Source organism: Megalobrama amblycephala, linkage group LG24, assembly GCF_018812025.1.
Source record: "Megalobrama amblycephala isolate DHTTF-2021 linkage group LG24, ASM1881202v1, whole genome shotgun sequence".
NCBI lineage: Eukaryota > Metazoa > Chordata > Actinopteri > Cypriniformes > Xenocyprididae > Megalobrama > Megalobrama amblycephala.
In genome coordinates this window covers 13,598,481-13,617,876 of record NC_063067.1, presented here as the reverse complement: position 1 = coordinate 13,617,876, position 19,396 = coordinate 13,598,481, and the positions used below count along the sequence as shown (strand labels likewise).

At 38.7% G+C, this 19,396-nt stretch overlaps 1 protein-coding gene across 4 annotated transcripts; it reads left to right on the top strand.

Annotated features, from left to right (window-relative positions):
- The first annotated feature begins 2,376 nt into the window (after positions 1 to 2,376).
- On the top strand, positions 2,377 to 12,624 carry adnpb (activity-dependent neuroprotector homeobox b). Of its 4 annotated transcripts, XM_048178948.1 has the most exons (5): positions 2,377 to 2,486; positions 2,791 to 2,995; positions 7,256 to 7,371; positions 9,102 to 9,194; positions 9,315 to 12,624. In XM_048178948.1, the coding sequence occupies exons 3-5, from the start codon at positions 7,264 to 7,266 to the stop codon at positions 12,144 to 12,146; spliced, it is 3,033 nt and encodes a 1,010-aa protein (XP_048034905.1). In that variant the 5' UTR covers positions 2,377 to 2,486; positions 2,791 to 2,995; positions 7,256 to 7,263; the 3' UTR covers positions 12,147 to 12,624. The 4 variants fall into 4 exon arrangements, with proteins under 4 accessions (XP_048034905.1, XP_048034904.1, XP_048034906.1 ...); XM_048178947.1 differs by lacking the exon at positions 2,377 to 2,486 and having other exon boundaries at positions 2,498 to 2,995; XM_048178949.1 differs by lacking the exons at positions 2,377 to 2,486; positions 2,791 to 2,995 and adding an exon at positions 3,041 to 3,738.
- Positions 12,625 to 19,396: the final 6,772 nt, after the last annotated feature.

Here is a 19,396-nt window from a genome sequence, read left to right as displayed (position 1 = left end):
GGTACTTTAGACCGCTATGCTAGCAATAGGTCTGGGGGACAAATTGTTCCGGGTAATTTTAGTGGAAACGCGGCTATTGATGATTCCACAAAGAACTTTTAATATCCGTGTAACCTTTCCATTGCACAAAAGTTTCTTTATGGTAAAAGAGGGTTTTTTAGATTATTAAAAAAAGGTAGTAGTAGGGAGAATCAATGAATTACGAATAAATTAACTGCCATAGTGAGAATAATGTGTAATCAATAAAAAAGTAACTAGTCTGATTATGAGTATTTTAAAACGTAATGTAATCTAATTGAAGTACTTAATTTTTGGAATCTGATTAAGTAATCCAGATTACATATAATCAGTTACTACGCAGCACTGACGATAACCGTAATCATGGTATTGTGGCAGATGTAGGCCTGGTTTCACAGTCAGGGCTGAGATTAAGCCAGGATTAGGCCTTAGTTCAGAGCCCGTCCACACGGAGACGTGTTCAGATGTATACGTAACATTTTTTGTATCGTATCACCATTTCATCCAGACGGATCCGGCATTTTGGGAGCCTGAAACCACTATTGTTTAAAACCGAGTCCCAAAGTGGATAAATCTGAAAACGACACCCTTGCATTTTCGTGTGTGCAGCTAATCCATATATTTTGCGAAACGATGATGTCATCACCCCATGTCTCGACCCCTCGACTCGCACGCTCCATGTCGTCTTCTCCGTTTTTAGTGTATCTGTCAGATATGTCAGATATTTCTTTCAGATATTTCTTGAGACGACGACGTGTTTACGGAATTTGTTTTTAGAACGAGAAAAAAAAAAAAGATTGGATGGGGAAAGCTGTGGCTTCCTGTGGATATGGCCTCAATTAGGGCATTTAAAGGTGCAGTGTGTAAATTTTATCGGCATCTAGTGGTGACGTTGCGAATTGTAACCAACAGCTCAGTCCCCTCCCTTTCAAATCACATAGAGAAGCTACGGTGACCGACACAGGACAAAGATGTCATCGTCTGAGACAGCAGCGAGGAACCAGTCAAGCAAATGCACTCTGTACAGCAGTTTGTCCGTTTAGGGCTACTATAGAAACATGGCGGTGCAAAATGGCGACTTTGATGTAAGGGGACCCGCAGTGTATGTAGATAGAAATGGCTCATTCTAAGGTAATAAAAAACATAACGGTTCATTATGTAAGGTATACTTTATACATCACTGAAAACAGTTTGGTATATTATACAGTTCTATTGATCCTCCTAAATATTAAACACTGGACCTTTAAATAGCTTTTATAAATGTACCCTAGAAAAAAACATTACTGGTGTGCATCTAGAGACAAAGGTTACTTTCAGTTAAAACAGCTCAAACATGCATTTTAGTCTGGGACTTAAAGGTTCATGCAACCTTTTGAGTGTGGAATTCAAGCACTTTTCAAGAACTTTTAAGTGCTTCACACCATTTTTCCCAGCGCTTCAAAGTCAATTTAAGGTGCCCCCCCCCCTACATTTTCTTCTCGTGCTCCTAAAATAATAAGGGGCTACAGTGCTCATAGTTAGTCTGGAGCCCTGTACATTATTTTTCACACTAAGAAAAAATTATTCTTTTAAGAACTGTTCACTAAAGGTTCTTTGGTGAACCCAAAATGCTGCTTCTATTGCACTGCTCTGAAAACACCCTTTTGGAACATTTATATGTATATTGATTTTTAATTTTTTTTAACAGCCTGGAAAAAACCCCTTCAGAACAAATGTGTTGTACATTTATGAGAGGCTATAAGATGCATTCCCTGAAATAAACATTAAATGTTGCAAAATTATTTTGCTTATGCAATGTATTTGGACATAATCGTCTGGATGTATAATATTTGTATATTTCAACTTGCATGGACTTGTGATCAAACTGATAAGGTTGTATTATGCACTGAATTTCACACATCAGTCAGTGTTCCAGGAATACAATAGACTACATCCTATGAAGAGATACTGCCATCAATCTAGTGTACACTATCATGTGACGTATCCAAAAAGAAATATTTTCTCCTCTCTGGGTTTAGGATGTTCAGTCCCAAATGACACCCCAAACTTGTGTAAGGTAAGGAATTGCCCTGGATGAGTTTGATGCTGCTAACACCAAGGGGGTAATAACTCCAGAGCTCAAGGCCCAGAGGGTGGGGGAATCACCATGGCTCACAGTCTGCAACCCCAGCACTTGACATGCAGAAGTAGTCCCGGTGAGTTGCGCATGAGCGCGGTACAGCGCCACCACCCGAACTCATGATGCTCAAATGCTGGCTGAGTACTGAGGCACTGTATACATCCGACTCTCTGCGGGGGTAGATACCAGATGCAGAATTGACGCATACGCCTCTACCCAATCAAGTTTCAGCCGATGGCGCCCCCTATGGGTTCATTCCATGTAACTGCACCCAGGGGCTGTTTACACCAATTTCGGGAGCATTTAAGAAAAGGTTATATGCAAGCACTGACACACTTGTGCATTTCAGGTAAGCAAAGGTGGAGGGTAAATATTGGATTGGTGGTCGTCTGACACCTCTCACCACATAATCCCACACCCAACGCCTCTCCGTCGGCACAATGCTTTTTTTATGCTAATCAAACGCACATGTCACTTCCGCCCTTTTTCACACGCCATTTTGGATAGTATAGGTACTGGACCGGGTTGTATTGTTTAAGTGGATGGCGGATTACGTTAATTGCAGTCAATTATACCGTCCTCAGCGTCTTGTGGACTGTGCATCATCGCAAACGCAACACGCGCACGGCGGCTCACGCTCCTTTTTCCTCCAGGACCCCCGTAGACCAGCACAGGCAGTGCCAGATGAGTTGCAGCAGCTCATTCCCGGCAAACAGACAGCTCTGGGTCGGCCCGTGACAGGAGTCGAGCTCCCTCTTTCGGCGTGGTGTGTCCGCCCGTGAAGCGGAGGACGAGGCGCTCAACTCGGGAGGCGGGAAAGTGACATTACGGGCTGCGGCTTGCGGGAGCGCGGGTCAGGTAAACTCTCTCCCCGTTGTGTGTTTGGGGAACGAAACCGAGTGCGACTCAACTAAGAGACCTGCTAACTCGCTTCTAAGTAAGACCTGGAGGGAGTAAACCCGACCCTCAGGTGGAAAATGTAGCTTATCGCATGTGCCATTAAGCAGGTCGTGAATTAAAAATAAAGTTTTTATGTGTTCTTACCGTTGTAACTGTAAGGTTTTGGTAGCCGACCGGGGGTTTTCTCATTTACACAGACCCTAAATCAAACCACTCACTCCAGCTCACTGTTATATATCTGTTTGCTATGACAGTTTTAGGCTAACTCATCACGAATAGCTCGCGCTGCAACGAATCAATCGTTAAAGGGACCTTCACCAAAAAATAAAACCAATTATGTCATCTTTATGTTGTTCTTCTAAACTCATTGTTTTCCCTTTGATATGCTAACGTTAAATGAAATGTTAGATGTTGCATTGAAAAAGATGCGCTGAATGGTGACTGGGGCTGTCATTCTGCCTGACAGCTCCTTTTGTGTTTCACAGAAGAAAAGAAAGTAGGGTTTGGAACAACATGAGGGTGAATATCATTATTAATATTTATTGGTGAACTGTCGCTTTAATTAACGAACCAGCGCTGTCAGTTAAACGTGCGCAGTTTTACTAATAACGAACCAAAGTTGGCGCTTACTGGATTTGATCGTGTTTGACATGTCAACAAACCAAACAGTCCAACGTGTGACTGTTATTGGACTCTAATTGGTCAGTTGTTCTTCTCGTCAGTGTGTTGTCATGTACTTGTGTACTTGATTTTGCTCTGTGTAGTTTGTATTGTTAGTCTATTATTAGTCAGTCTGGTCTAGTATTTTTACCATTCTGTGTAGTTGTAGTATAGATGTCATTCAGCAAATTGCAATGCTTGAATTTTAATTTAAGCAATTTTACTTCAGGAACTGTAGCTGTGGTGTTGGGCCTCTTATGAACAGATGATGCTGAATGTGTTTGACAGCGTTATGTTTTTCTCATTAACACAGGATTCATTTTTTTTGGGATATGGACGACCATGAGATGGTTAATCATGTGATAGATCAACATATATTTTAATTTTCAGTTTCATTAGTTGAGATTTGCTTGTGTACATGCGTGTGTTTGTATACCAAGTCATCTGTATTCTAAGGGAACATCAGATAACCTCCATCCAGAGCAGACACTGCAGATATGGCTTTCCATACACTGGCCTCTGCTGTTGCCTCAACAGGAGGCGCCATTCCAGGGCTGTAATGCAGAAGGCTGCATAAAGAAAGGGAGTGGAAAAAGGGCAGGCAGAACAGGGAGAGGCTTATATAACATGGAGGAAGAGCTGTTCTCTAGCGCCATCTACAAAGGATGGGAGAAAGTCAGCGAGGAGATGAGGAACGCCTAACCAAAGAGAGAGAGCCCCCATTCAGTGCCGAAGTGAAACTGCTGCTCTTTGTTCAAGCAGGGTGTAATGTGTGATGCTTGTCATTGGTGAGGCCAGGAGCTGATGCAGGTTTTCCCATGATGAATACAGGTCAGATTTGACCTTTGACCTTAGTTGATCTTTGACCTCATTTCTGAGGGCTGCAGTGGGACCGGCCTTATTTGGCGTTGCAGTTGTACATGTTTATTTCTTCATTAATGATATTCGTTAAAGAGCGCAGATCTGCAGTGCTGATGCTGTAGAATGTTGGCCACAGATTTGTTGGATGTGTTTGTTTTTCGGTTTTGCGATCATACTTTGAAACCGTGCCATCCCAACCAGGAGTACATATACATCATGTACTGAAGCTCTTTTACTTCATGAAGGATTTCAATTTTGCTTTATTACATGTAAAACAGATGTAATAATACACTACCATTCAGAAGTTTGCGGTCAGTAAGATTTTAACAAAAGATGCATTAAAGGGTTAGTTCATCCAAAAATGAAAATAATGTTGTTTATTATTCACCCTCATGTCATTCTACACCTGTAAGTCCTTCGTTCATCTTTGGAGCACAAATTAAGTTATTTTTGATTAAATCCGATGGCTCAGTGAGGCCTCTATAGACAGCAATGCCATTGAACTTCTCAAGATCCAGAAAGGTACTCCAAAACATATTTAAAACAGCTCATGTGAGTTCATTGGTTCAATCTTAATATTATAAAGTGACGAGAGAACGTTTTTTGCGCCTAAAAAAAAAAAAAGACTTTTCAACAATATCTAGTGATGGCTGATTTCAAAACACTGGTTCGATTCTTTTGTTTCGAATCAGTGATTCGGAGCTCCAAGTCACATGGTTTCAGCAGTTTTTTCAGCATTTTGACACGCAATCCGAATCACTGATTCGAAACAAAAGATTTGAAGCAGTGTTTTGAAATTGGCCATCACTAGATATCGTTGAAAAGTTAATTTTGTTTTTTTGGCACACAAAACGTTTTCGTAGCTCGTAACTCTTAGCTTTATAATATTAAGGTTGAACTACTGTACTCACATGAACTGATTTAAATATGTTTTGAGTACCTTTCTGGATCTTGAGAAGTTCAATGGCATTGCTGTCTATGGAGGCCTCACTGAGCCATTGGATTTAATCAAAAATAACTTAATTTGTGCTCCGAAGATTAACGAAGGCCTTACAGGCAGGTATAGAATGACATGAGGGTGAGTAATAAATGACATTATTTTCATTTTGGGGTCAACTAACCCTTTAAATTGTGAGAGTAAAGATGTATCAAAAATGAGAGTTAAGACATTTGTAATGTTAAAGGATTAGTCCACTTTAAAAAACATTTTTCCTGATAATTTACTCGCCCTCATGTCATCCAAGATGTTCATGTCTTTCTTTCTTCAGTCGAAAAGCAATTCAGGTTTTTGATTCACTTCAATGGCCTCCAAACGGTTGAAGGTCAAAATTACAGTTTCATTGCAGCTTCAAAGGGCTTTAAACGATACCAGACGAGGAATAAGGGTCTTATCTAGTGAAACGATTGGTCATTTTCGAAAAAAAAGCTTACGCTGTATGTCCTACACCTTCCCTATTCTACTTACGGAACAAACGTAGCGCCAGTTCCATTTTTTCCGTAAGTAGAATAGGGAAGGCGTAGGACATACATTGTAAGCTTTTTGAAGAATACAGAAGTGTGGTTTTGACGGAAGAACATGCAAGGCGATCATTTGTTTATATAAAGCATATACAGTTGTATTTTTTCCGAAAATGACAGATCGTTTCGCTAGATAAGACCCTTATTCCTCGTCTGGTATCGTTTAAAGCCCTTTGAAGCTGCACTGAAACTGTAATTTTGACCTTCAACCGTTTGGAGACCACTGAAGTCCACTATAAGGAGAATAATCCTTTAATGTTTTCATCAAAAACCTTAATTTCTTTTCGACTGAAGAAAGAAAGACATGAACATCTTGGATGACATGATGGGGGTGAGTAAATTATCAGGAAAATTTTATTTGAAAGTGGACTAATCCTTTAAATGGCAAATCAGCATATCAGAATGATTTCTTAAGGATCATGTGACACTGAAGACTGGAGTAATGATGCTGAAAATGCAGCTTTGCATCACAGGGATAAATGTCATTTAAAATATAATATATAATCAATAGAAAAGTTGTTTTAATGTAGCCTTGGTGAGCATAAGAGATCATTCAAAAACATTAAAAAATGTTACCAACCCCAAACTTGTGAACAGTAGTGTATTTAAAGTTAATTGTAATAATCCCATAATTTTATAAAACATTAATGTATTCAGTTCCTTTTTAACAAAACAGTATGTAAGGTTGTTTGGATCAGTCATATAGACCACCACATATACATGTACAGAGGTTAATTAATTGTATAAGTACCATTAATGACAATTACATGTGAAATGTCTCATCTGAATGTCATTCATGTATAAATTTGTTGGTAGTGGTGTCAGTGAAGAAGACATAAGTAAAATGAGAAAGCGATATTGTTTGGTGTCAAAAGTAAGTTGTTTAGTATTCAGCTCATTTTCCCAGGCTGTGATGAAGACTTAGAGAAAGATGCTGACTGACTCATTTGTTGTGCTTTAGACCTATTTCTCTCCTTGTGACCATTTCTCTGACATGAAGCTATGTGGTCTGGATTAGGGTACATTTAAATGGTCAGATTGATCGTATCACAGTGAGAGAAACTGATATGATTGATTTATAACCAATCAATGATGTTTTATTCATGCATTGTTCTCTGAAATCATTCAAATAATACAAACTGTGTTCATTCATGATGGTAATAATGTGATGAATTTCAGGTGGCAGAATGTTTCAACTCCCAGTGAACAACCTCAGCAGTCTAAGGAGAGCTAGGAAAAATGTGAAAAAAGTGCTGGGTGACATTGGCTTGGAGTTTTGCAGGGAGCACATTGATGTAAGTAAATTTGATGTTTGACTGTCTACATACTAACTATCACGGACAATCTGATTCACCTTTAGACAGCTCCAAATGATTTGTGTTTCCACGTTGCATTCTGTGGCCAACCAGCTTTTTGGTATGTTTTTACTAGGGATGCTCTGATCAGGATTTTTGCGGCCGATACTAGAGTTGTCAAAAGTACAGACTTCGGTACCAATCAGTACTGAAATTTTAAAAATGTGATGCTTTGAGCGCTGTTGAGCGGATTCATAAACACCTCTGATTGGCCTTTGTGTTCACGCGCACATCGATATGTCTGTGATTGGCTACAATGATCAACCCATGGGAGCGTTTGAAAGCAGGTGTCTATCAGCAGACTGGTCCACGATAGATGCCTGCTTTCAAATGTTCCCATGTATATCTGTGTAAGAGCTCGGTGAAGAGCTTCATTGATGACTATTTACAATGTTTCTGAAGTGTTGCTCATTTAAGCCAATCACAGACATATCCGATGAGCACGTCAACACAATAGCCATTCAGAGGTGTTTACGAATTCGCTCAACAGTACTCAAAGTGTCACATTTTTAAAAATTTCATTACCGACTTGGTACCGAAGTCTACCGAACTCTAGCTGATACAACTACCGATTTCTTGTCATCATAATCGGCCGATCCCGATCATTTAAACGTAAGCTCTCTGTTGACTTAATACTTTTCCAAAAAAAAAAAAGTCCATGGCCTCATTTGTTAGAAAACCTTTCAAATTTGGAAGAAAATAGATTTTGATCATGTTTGGAGGTTCTTAAATTACAACACTGCTGAGAAAACCACAGAAAAAATTATGCAATTTATTGATTTGTTTTTTTTTATTGTTCATGCTTGACATGATGACTATTAGAAAGTATATGACAGGTCATAAAATCAAGTTTGAGCTTGTTCACAATCACGTCAACTGCATATGGGCCAAATTTTGTGTTGGCATCTCAAAGTAATCAAAAGTTTGGCATTTGTAACCAAGGTAACCTTTTTATTAAGTTTATAAAGCATAAAAATATTTCTAATTATATAGAATAAGTAACGAGTAATAAGATCCTGGTTGATGATCGATGATCTTCCAGTGATGTTTCAGCTGTATGCACCTATTGTATGGTGCATGGTAAATCAAGACCTGTCAATCTGAGCGATCAATCCAATCAAAACGCGCTCCAGCTGTAAAAGTATCCATATCGTCAAAACACATCGTCCCTACCCACCATACCCGAGATCCAGTTTCCATTGGTTCAACTTTCAAATGACGTTGGAAAACATGTCACATCATTCTGTGAGGATTTTCTCAAGATCTCTGCATCATGTTATGTTGTGTGTGGGCTAATTTGAATCAAGACAACCTGCTCTAAACAATGTGCGATTTACTATGGTTTACTAAGTTTGGCTAAGTTAAAAAGCAGAACATGCCTTGAAATGTTTTAGAAAATAGTCTATAAAAATATGTTGGTAAAAGGCTGTTTATTACTATGTATTATGTTGGTGTATGTAAATAAAAATAGAATGTGATGTTTGTTTAGTGAAGATCAATCAGATGAAAATATGCTTTGATTATTTTAAACCACATCCTTATTATTCTTTTTATGTGTAAAATTGTATATAATAAAATTCTTCTATAAGACTTCATATTGTCTTAATCTTTATTGTATTGAGACAACGTTATAAAGTCTTTTTCACTCTGTACTTTATTTTCCCCTCCAGGACTATAAGGATTTTGTTCCCAATGAGTTCTACATTAAAAACACTGCATGGGACGATGTGTGTATGTGGGATCCCTCAATGACCAAATCACAAGTGAGTAGTATCTTAAGTGTTACCTAAAGCCAGGAAAATAATTTTTATAATCTTTTGTGTCTGTTTGTTTTTGAGCGCATCTCCATATTTTCCTTACCCATTTGTCCTCTGTCCTCTTAGGAGTACCGCTCAAAGCCGTTCTGTTGTTCAGGATGTACATTCTCCTCCAAGTTTTTCTCTGCCTACAAGAGTCACTTTCGTAATGTGCACAGTGAGGACTTTGAAAACCGCATTCTCCTGAACTGCCCCTATTGCACTTACAATGGGAACAAAAAGACTTTGGAGACACACATCAGACTGTTTCATATGCCCAACAATATGGTGCGCCAGAATGTTGGAGGACCTCAGGGAGCAGGGGTTGGTTTGAAAGATGGTGCTCGACTGGATAAGACGCGTGATAATATAGAGCAAGCAGTGTACTACTGCAAGAAATGCACTTACAGGGACCCACTATATAATGTGGTGCGAAAACATATCTACCGAGAACATTTTCAACACGTAGCGGCACCGTACTTGGTGAGGCCTGGTGAGAAGATAACACCACCCAATGGGACAACAGCAGGCTCTGGTGCAGGAAGCAATGCTGATTCTGGTGGTGCCAACAGTACGAGCACAGCCATCCACTGCAAACGGTGCCTATTTGTACCCCGTACCTATGAAGCCCTTGTGCAGCATGTCATTGAGGACCATGAGCGCATTGGTTATCAAGTTACTGCCATGATTGGACACACCAATGTAGTGGTACCTCGGGCGAAGCCTGTGATTATGGTGTCCCCTAAAGCTCAGGGTGATAAGGGCCTCATTGGTGTAATGCCAAAGGGTACAGTAGTGACTGGGGTACGGCCTTTATCCACTCAGCAGCTGAGCCGAATTGTCATTCCTAAAGGGAGTTTGAACTCAAGTGGTCTCCTGTCAGGTGTTCACCTGAAACAGGGAGCGTTTGGTTTGAAGCCAGGGACTACACAATCCTTGACCATCGGAGGACAACAGGTTCAGCTCTCAATCCCACAGCAGTCTCAAACAAGCAAACCACAGCTTTCTGCTAGTCTCCGCAGTTCGGTTTCTGCATCTGCATCCACTTCCATACTAAAGATCCCTCAGCTGAACTCTCGAGTTCAGGCAGCAGCTACTACAGTGTCATCTGTTACCTCCAAGAAGGGCAACTCTGTCATCGGCACATCTTACACTCAGAAATGGAAGATCTGCACCATCTGCAATGAGCTGTTTCCAGAAAATGTGTATAGTTCACATTTTGAAAAGGAGCACAAAGCGGAAAAGGTACCGGCGGTGGCCAACTACATCATGAAAATTCACAACTTCACCAGTAAATGCTTATACTGCAACCGTTACCTACCTAGCGACACGCTTCTTAACCACATGTTGATACACGGCTTATCTTGCCCGCACTGCAGGGCCACATTCAATGATGTGGAAAAAATGGTGACGCACATGCGAGGGGTACATCCCAATGAATCCGTAGGGCCACGGACAGACTCCCCTCTTACTTTTGACCTCACACTTCAGCAGGGAAATCCCAAGAATGTCCAGCTGATCGTCACCACGTATAACATGCGGGATGCCCCAGAAGAATCTGTGGCATTCCATGCTCAAAACAACGCATTACCACCATCATTGCAGGGGAATAAACAGGTTACCCCACAAGTCCCAAAGATACCCTCAGATGCCTCAGACGTCATACCGGCTAAGGCTACACCCCAAGCAGCTGTACCTTATAAGAAGGATGTAGGCAAAACACTTTGTCCTCTCTGCTTCTCGATTCTTAAGGGACCTATCTCAGATTCTCTAGCTCATCACTTGCGTGACCGCCATCAAGTTATACAAACGGTTCATCCTGTGGAGAAGAAGTTGACTTACAAGTGCATCCATTGCCTTGGCGTCTACACTAGTAACATGACAGCTTCCACTATCACTTTGCATCTTGTGCACTGCCGGGGTGTCAGCAAAACTCAAAACGGCCGGCCTGCTCCCTCTGCGAGAGTTGCACAGGCTCAGGGTGCTGGTCTCAAACGGGCAGGTTTAGCAAATTTCGACCAAACTGAGCCAAAGAGAAGAAAATCCGGAACCGATGACCAAACTGGGCATAGCCCACCAGTTTCAATTGACAAACAAGACGACCCTGTAGTCTTTGCCTTGGACCCGAAGGGTTACGAGAATGAGTCCTATGAGACACGAAAAGCTTTCCTCACTCAGTACTTCAACAGGCAGCCTTACCCCACTCGCCGAGAGGTGGAGAAGCTTGCATCCAGTCTCTGGCTTTGGAAATCTGACATTGCGAGCCACTTCTCAAATCGAAGGAGGAGATGTATGCTGAATTGTGAAACGTTAAACACTCGGGTCCTGCTGGGATTTAAAATGCAAGACATTGTAGATTTGCATCATCCCATTAAGTTTGACTCAAAGTGCTATTTCGAGAACCATAAAAATGAACATAAAAATGACCATAAAAGACGAACTTCTAAGTATCGCATAGGCAGATCTGCAAATGCCATTCGCTTTCGGCAAAGAGCTACAACCAACGGTGACCTGCAGCTGAAGCATGGGACGCTAACAAGGGGTTCTGCCAAAGCCTTGCTTTACTCGAATGGTCAAAAGACCATCATAGGGAGCAACTGTAATGATTCAATGAAGAGCACCTTAAAACCTGAAGCACTTGTCAATTCTGAACCAATTGCTGTGGACTCGGACAGCGATAATGAGGTGAATGTGCAAAATGCTAGTCTCAATGCACAGTCCCTTAGTAGTGAGGAGCCAGAGACAAATGATAAAGTGGAAGGAAGTGACTCTGACATCAGGGACGACACCCACAGCGAAAACGGCTATGGGGCGAAAGACTTGTTAAATGAAACAAGGCAACGAAAGGGCGAATGTCAGTCAGGTATCACAAACAAGCTTGAACAATCAGAGACTCAGTTAACCAAGCAACAGGTCTGATTTCTGGACAGGGTGAATAAAATGCACATGTATACTTTTGCTGTACTTTGATGTACACCAACAATGCTGCCTCATTGAACTTCTGAATCTGGACCTTGGTTACATTACAGATAAGGATCTGCTTTTCCCTCAACACCTAAAGCCATTTGAGAAAGGCAAAAAAGTCATGTTTTACAGTTTGAAGTATGAAGATGAATGCAAATTGTTTGCTTGTGAAGCTGGGGTTGACCTCCTTAGGATAGGGAAAGAAAACACTCAACATTCACCAAACAATACATGATTTGCCTTCAGTTTGTTCCTTTAACACCCAGAAACATAACCATACTTGTTGATGTTCCTTCAGCCACTCCAAAAGGAGTGATTATTAGAACCAACAGGTATTATTAAATTTCATGGTATCAAATAGTATTGGTAGTGTATATTTGTACAGTCTTTTAGATATGTCTAAGGAGATGTGTAGGTGTACTCACTGATTTAAGAAAAAAAAAAAGATTTGCTATACTTTTTTGTGCTCACACTTAATGTTCATATGCTCTACATTGGTTCACATAGACAATGGATGTGGCTTCGGTGGCTGTTTTTCCTGTTTACTTTTATTAACAAAAGTATAGCATTTTTGCTAAAAATATATCTAAATATAAATAATGCAAAATAAAAGAACAATCTCTTGCTTTTGTTTTGCCTGTTTATAATTGAAGCATTGTTTTTTTTTTATAAATATATTCACCATCCTGTAACTTGTGTTTTGCTTCCAGAGCAGCTTTCCATACATCCACATCTGCCCTAACGTACAAGTATTTGGCAGTTAAATTGACCACTGTAGCATTGTGCTAAGTAGACTAGCCTGTGTTTGGTTCAGCCTCTGTTGACTGCTATTGTTTTCCCATTTTTAGCAGTTACACACTTAAAAAAAAAAAAAAAAAAAAAATCCTTTGGCTGGATTCTGTTGTGACATGGGGTCCAGAATGAGCATCTCTATTCAGTCTAACTTTCTGTATGTTTAAATTTGTGACCTCCAGTTTATGTTGTCTGTTGTTTTTGTTTTGTTTATCCCCTTTATTCTATTTTTCTTTGTCACTGCAAGCATTTCTGAACAATAAAGTGCTGTTTTGTCCATCTCACAATGCTTCTAACCCTGGTCAGTCTCTATCATCTTTGTCTTTTTCTACTTTCCTTTTGACCTTATGGGTTTGGACTGCTGCAAACTACACTTTTTAGAGGTCACTCTTTTTTTCTTTCCTTTGTGGACTAATATGCAAAATATGATGTATAATATTCAGTATTTTCTCTTAAAAGTTGAGTGTAGGTTGGCCTGATAATTTGAGTAACACTGTTCTCAACTCCTCATAATGCAATTTTCTGATCTCGCTGTTCTTCATTTGCTTGGGCACAGAGTTTGTAAGGGAGCTGCACATTTCAGTTATTAGAACTTGAGACTTTCTGGTCTAAAAATACAGTAATGGAGATTATATGCAACCAAACAGCATAGGATGCATGTGTATAATGTAGTTAAGTCAACATGAAACAACCAATTTCATCACATTTCTGAGTGAAATAGGATATTTACTGGATTGATAAAAAGGGAAAAGAGGGGACCGGTTGAAAAACGGGCTTTTACTTTTAACTCACACAAGATGCTCAAGACCTCAACTCACTAGGTAATGTTAACATACACAAATTTTAGACAATTTTAGAATGAATCCAATTTCAGATTTTGAAGTTCTATTTATGAACCCCAAATTTTGCAATCTGATTCACATATTAGTTTACATGTGCATTACATGTATTCTGAACAAAAATTCAGCTCGTGCGGTGTGCGGTGAGCATCTTCAGATCCGGAAAAAAACATTACGATAATGTCGCCGGAGCTATTGTGAGCATAATTGCCATTTTTGCCTTGATGACAAGGCAAACATTTGTCTTGTTGATTGGATGCTGTCATAGTTGGGTAAACTTATAGTAGTGAAAGGTAGACGACATTTTACAAAAGATGGGAAAAATAGAGTTCATCGATTGAGTTGGTCAGAAGAGAGAAAGATGCCAAATTTGCCGTCACTCTCTCAGCCGTTGAATCACCTTCCCAGCAGCGTTAGTAATTGCCATTTACTGATATACTGATTACTGATAAGGTAATATAACACAATATGTAGCGTTATAAATGTGAATTACATTATTTTTTGAATGAAAATATGAAAAACATTACTAAACGTGTCGTCACAGTCTATGAAAAGAGTCCATTATTTCAGGTCAACACTACCCATTCCAATTTAATTGAAGTTCAAGCTCAATTGGATAAATTAAGATGTTTACATGAAGGATCTTCAGTCTGACTGAGCCATCAATCCAAATTATAAAAGGATTATCTGGGTGCATGTAAATGTAGCTACTGAAATCAACTCAGATTTGTTTTTGCAGTCTGTATGTCATGAACTGTACTGATTGTGACCCTGAGGTCAGTCTACTCATGACTATAAAGAGAATATAATTTATTGTAGGGGTTTCAAAATGGAGGAATGATATGGCTGTGCACTGTCACTCTTCAAAGAATGACTTTTTTCTGCTATGCGAGTCTGAGGGAAAGAGAACAGCATGTGTGCTCCAGTTAGTGGGTGTGGGAGGGTTGGGGACTGAGGGAGAGAGCCTGAAACTAAGACCTATCAGGCTGGCTGATGGAGGCCTGTGCATGTCCACAGAGCAGTATCAAACTGGGGGAGGGGAATGAGACTGACTAGAGGAGGGAGAGGAGGAGATCATTGGAAAGTGTCTGTGGGGAAACTCTGTAGTGCCTCCTACAGTCACAAAAGCGCTCTGCCACTTTTGGTGGAGAGATCTGGACTTTCAGTACTGAAACACTGCTGCACATGCTTGAAATCTGATGTTTCTATCAAAATATTCTGTCATATCATGGTATGGTCAATTAAAATGAATTTATGTTAGCAGGAATATAAACACAGTGATCAGTGTTGTGGTTGTTAATTTAAAATTGCAGTCCGTAAGTTTTGCCTCTTTGTCGCCACCTCTGTTTGAAACCTGCAATTGCAGTTATTTGCGGAATTATCATCTTTACGTGGGTTGTGTATCGACACGGCTCCTCAACGTGGATGAATCTAATGTTTGCTGTCAGTCACCACATCGGTGCGAATACTGTACTTCGGAATCACAGATTCTACGTCTTGGAAGTATGACCAAAATAAGAATTGTCATCAGAAATTGTCTGAACAAGTAAGTAACATGTCTGCAACTCTTGTTCTGACCAACTGAGAAAAAGCATTACAGTAAACCGCGCTGCCATTGGTGATTAAATCGATCGCTTAGCTCGGATCACGTCAAACCGTGCAAACAATATTAGAGTTACCTTTATGTTTCAATTTCTGTAGCCACTCCACAGTCCGAAGTCTTTTGCTTTTGACTATGGGTGAATCTCCAGTAGTCTCTGATGATTGTCATTTGGACCTTTCTGGATTACAATCTGCCATCAAAATGATAAGTTTAATTATTGCAGCTGCTGTGAGAAAAGGCTATAAATGATCCGCCTCACATTCCATATAGCCTACTAGCAGGGACTCCTTCTTTATGTAAACAGACGTGACATAAATACGAACGGCGACATGCTCGAATTTCACATGGAAACCCACCAGTACCAACTGAATTATAAAGCATTATTACAAGCGTGAATCGGGCTAAGGTGAGGAGATAGTTTTGAACACTGGCTGATTATGTACTTGCTCAATAATTGATTTTGGATTATTTTTAACCAAAAAGGTTACAGACTGCAGCTTTAAACTAAATCCATTAAATAATCATATAAATCATATGAAATGTTGTAATGGCAAATTAACAGACAAAAATAAATAAATAAACAAATAGAAATATTAAATAAACTAATAAAAATGACAAATGCACATAATAAAATTACAAAAACTTAAACTAAAATTAAATTGAAAATGTAAAAATATTAAAGCTAATTCAAAGTATTCATAAATACTATAATAGTACATAAAGAATACTAAGAATGATTTTAAAATGATTTACCACACAATGACCAATTATGTGGCATGTCACAGTAAAACCAATATGAAGCAAACAAAAAAAACAGCAGATATGTTGGTAGTTACAAACAAAATCAACAAATCACCCGCTTTCGATTAAAATCAACCATTTTTTTATATCTCGTGTCTGTCTGAATGTATGTCAGTGTGGGTTTAGTATGTTCACATTTTAACCAACAGCTATTTTTACTTTTATTTATTGTTATCAACACATTAACATGTTCATGGCTTTTAGGTTTTTATAGTTTATTAATGTTTTTGTTGTTGTTGTTGTTGTTGTTTTAAGTTTGTTTTCAGAAGAAACTGACTGAAATATGCATTTATTATTTATATAGCTCTGGCTTCTACTTGAGAAACATGCACATTGAGCATGTTGTTTCAATTTGAAAAAAAAAATGAAGAAGAAGAAGTGAAGTCTTTTGGTCATGGTCAGAGCACGGCTAATGTAGGACACAAGAGAGTCAGGGACTGGGCCATAAGGTTAGAGGGAGAAGTGAACTGCTGTAAAGGAAAAAGCTGGCAACTAACCATTAAAAAAACACTTTGAAAAGGAAACATTTACTGAATGCAAAGAGGTCTTTTGACTCTCAAAACATTCAAGGACATTGCTCAAAGGTTGTTCTAGCTCAGAACTGTTTAAAGTATGTTATAAAATCAAGTAAAAGCTCTTCTTCAAATGTTTTGGGTCCGAGTCAACAACTGTGTGTTTGATTTCATCATGTGTCTTATTCATTCAAATCGAGGTTCTGTATTTTAAAATATATATTTAGCATTTTTGTTGCATTGTTGTTATTTGTAAATATTCTTTTCAGTAATTAACATTAAAGTGATTCACATTTAAATAAAAAAATAATTTTTATTTATTTTTATTAAAATTGTTCATACATTTAAATATAAAATAAATAAAAAATATGAATTTAAGTTATATATTTAGCATTTCCTTCCAGAACATGTTAATTTTACAACTATATATTGTTTTCAGTAAATAACATTTAAGTAATTGACATTTAAAAATATATATTTTAATTAGTTTGTTAAAATTCCACATACATTTAAAATAAAATAAAATTATGAATTTAGATTTTTTTTTTTTTTTTTTTTGCATTTCCAGCAGAACTGCATTCATTGTTATTTGTATGAATAAACATGTAAATATTAAACAGTAATTAAATAAAAATTTAATTACATTAAATTAAGATTACTTCAAAATCTCTTGCTGACAGATGTAAAAATGTCAGATTCAGGATGAGATTGTTGTCTATTATCACTAGATGGCAGTGTTATAAAAAGGGTGTTTTGCAGGGCCAAATGAAACCTGCTTCTGCAACACAAGGCTGAAAACTAAAAGGGAAAATAGGAAGACAGAAGGACACTAAAAAGAGCTGGTGTTGAACTATGAATAATTCATCAACATGCACAACAGGTAGGAAAATGTTACTTTTCTGCTCCAACTTTTCTGTTGTATACATGGTATAACAGTATGGCGTTTTAACTGGTACATGTAGCACTTCTGTAAGATCAGAGCTGGCTGTGGAGGCTACTGATGTCCAGCGGTGTGTTATAGGTCCTGTTGGCCAGCACTGAGGCTGGAGTGCTTATGTAAGGGGGATCTCAGTGGGGCTTTCCATTGCACAGTTGGAACGTTCTCAACTCTGCTCCTGTTTTGGTCCCCAGCCACAAGAGCAATCTGTGCCCCTCTCCGAGTTCCTGATGGCCGGAACTATAAACATGGCCTGTTTACCGCTTCATGTACTATGATTACATGCACCGCATATCTAATATTATCTCTGTCATCGACATAATGTTTTAAAAAGTATCCCTTTGCTGTCATTTTACAGTCAAAAAAGTAAAAAAATCAAATTCATATTCTGCTAGATATCAGTGCTCTTTTCTATTTGTAAGGTAAATCAATAATTCAAAGAGTTTTTCAATTCATGCCTATTGATTATTCATTACTTTTTATTCAGAGAGGAGAAGATTGAAATGAAAGCAATGCAATAAAATAATTTTAGGCTTGAGTTTTTAGTCATGAATTATTGACAGGTTTTTCTCTTTAAAATTATTCACTATTCACAGCTTCTGCTCATTATGCAAAATGTCTATCTGTAAATTGGAGGTGGTGATATGTTTCCATCTTTGTTCTCATATCACCTCCTTCATACTCCTTCATTTTGCAAATGGGTTTTTAACCACAGAGACTTACATGCATTCATTTTAGGACAGTTGAGAAACCGTGATTATAAACACGGTGATATATGGTAGGGTTACTTCATATATCTGGTCAAATCTTGGTACTCGATAGACACCAGTTTGAATCAGTCACTCTCATACTGCCTTTAACATGACTCTGATCTTTTTCAGCAGAGTGAAGCAGTCTTTATTCTCTAGATAATACAAGCTCAAGGTCAGCGGAATAGTTTGAGAGAAGCAACATACAAAAGCAACAACCATAGCCTCAGTCAATGCTAAAGAAGCTGCTGATGGTGTGTCTGTGTGTGCATGTGTGTGAGAGAGAGAGCAAAAGGTTAAAGCTGACAGTTCTTACAAAAAATTTGATGAGCCAAACTGGATACAAAAGAAAAACCTTGAGTGGGACGTGTGCAAATGAAATGTTTTCACGCAGAAAACTGTTAAAGACAAATGTAGCCTAATATGAGGAAGAGACTGATGCTGCCTGTGAATAATTAACATTCATTTCTAGATAACCTATGTTGTAATATTGCCTATATTGTGTGCAATAAGGCACGTGAGGCCATGCTGAATTGAAAATAGTGATTATCTAAAATAAACTGATGTAAACTGCTTTAGATACAAGTGTTTGCTAAATAAACAAATGCAAATCGAAACCTCAACCTCCGCCACCACCTTATCTGTAGCTATGTACACAATACAGTGCTTTAAGTGCTTCTATTGCTTTTGTTTAATGAAAGTACTGGAGTTTGAATTTATCTTCGAAGAGACAGACGGCCAGGGACTGAGAGGTAAGACAATTCACTGCGCTGCTTTTAACACTTCAACCTTTCCAGTTGTGGGGGGAAGTGAGCGATTGATTTGTGCTGTATCTCTTATTATGGGGCTGAATGTACATTCTTATTTTGTTGAATAGTGCATGTGTGAAACAGTTAAAAACCACCTAGTGAGTGAAAGAATCTCCACTCTGACCCAGTTCATGCGTTCTCTCTTCAGGGTATAACTCTTTTT

Excerpts from the sequence above, each read along its gene's own strand:
- adnpb (XM_048178946.1), top strand. Across the intron at positions 7,372-9,101 it reads TTTGCAGGGAGCACATTGAT|GACTATAAGGATTTTGTTCC; the intron begins GTAAGTAAATTT and ends TTTCCCCTCCAG. Across the intron at positions 9,195-9,314 it reads CCTCAATGACCAAATCACAA|GAGTACCGCTCAAAGCCGTT; the intron begins GTGAGTAGTATC and ends CTGTCCTCTTAG.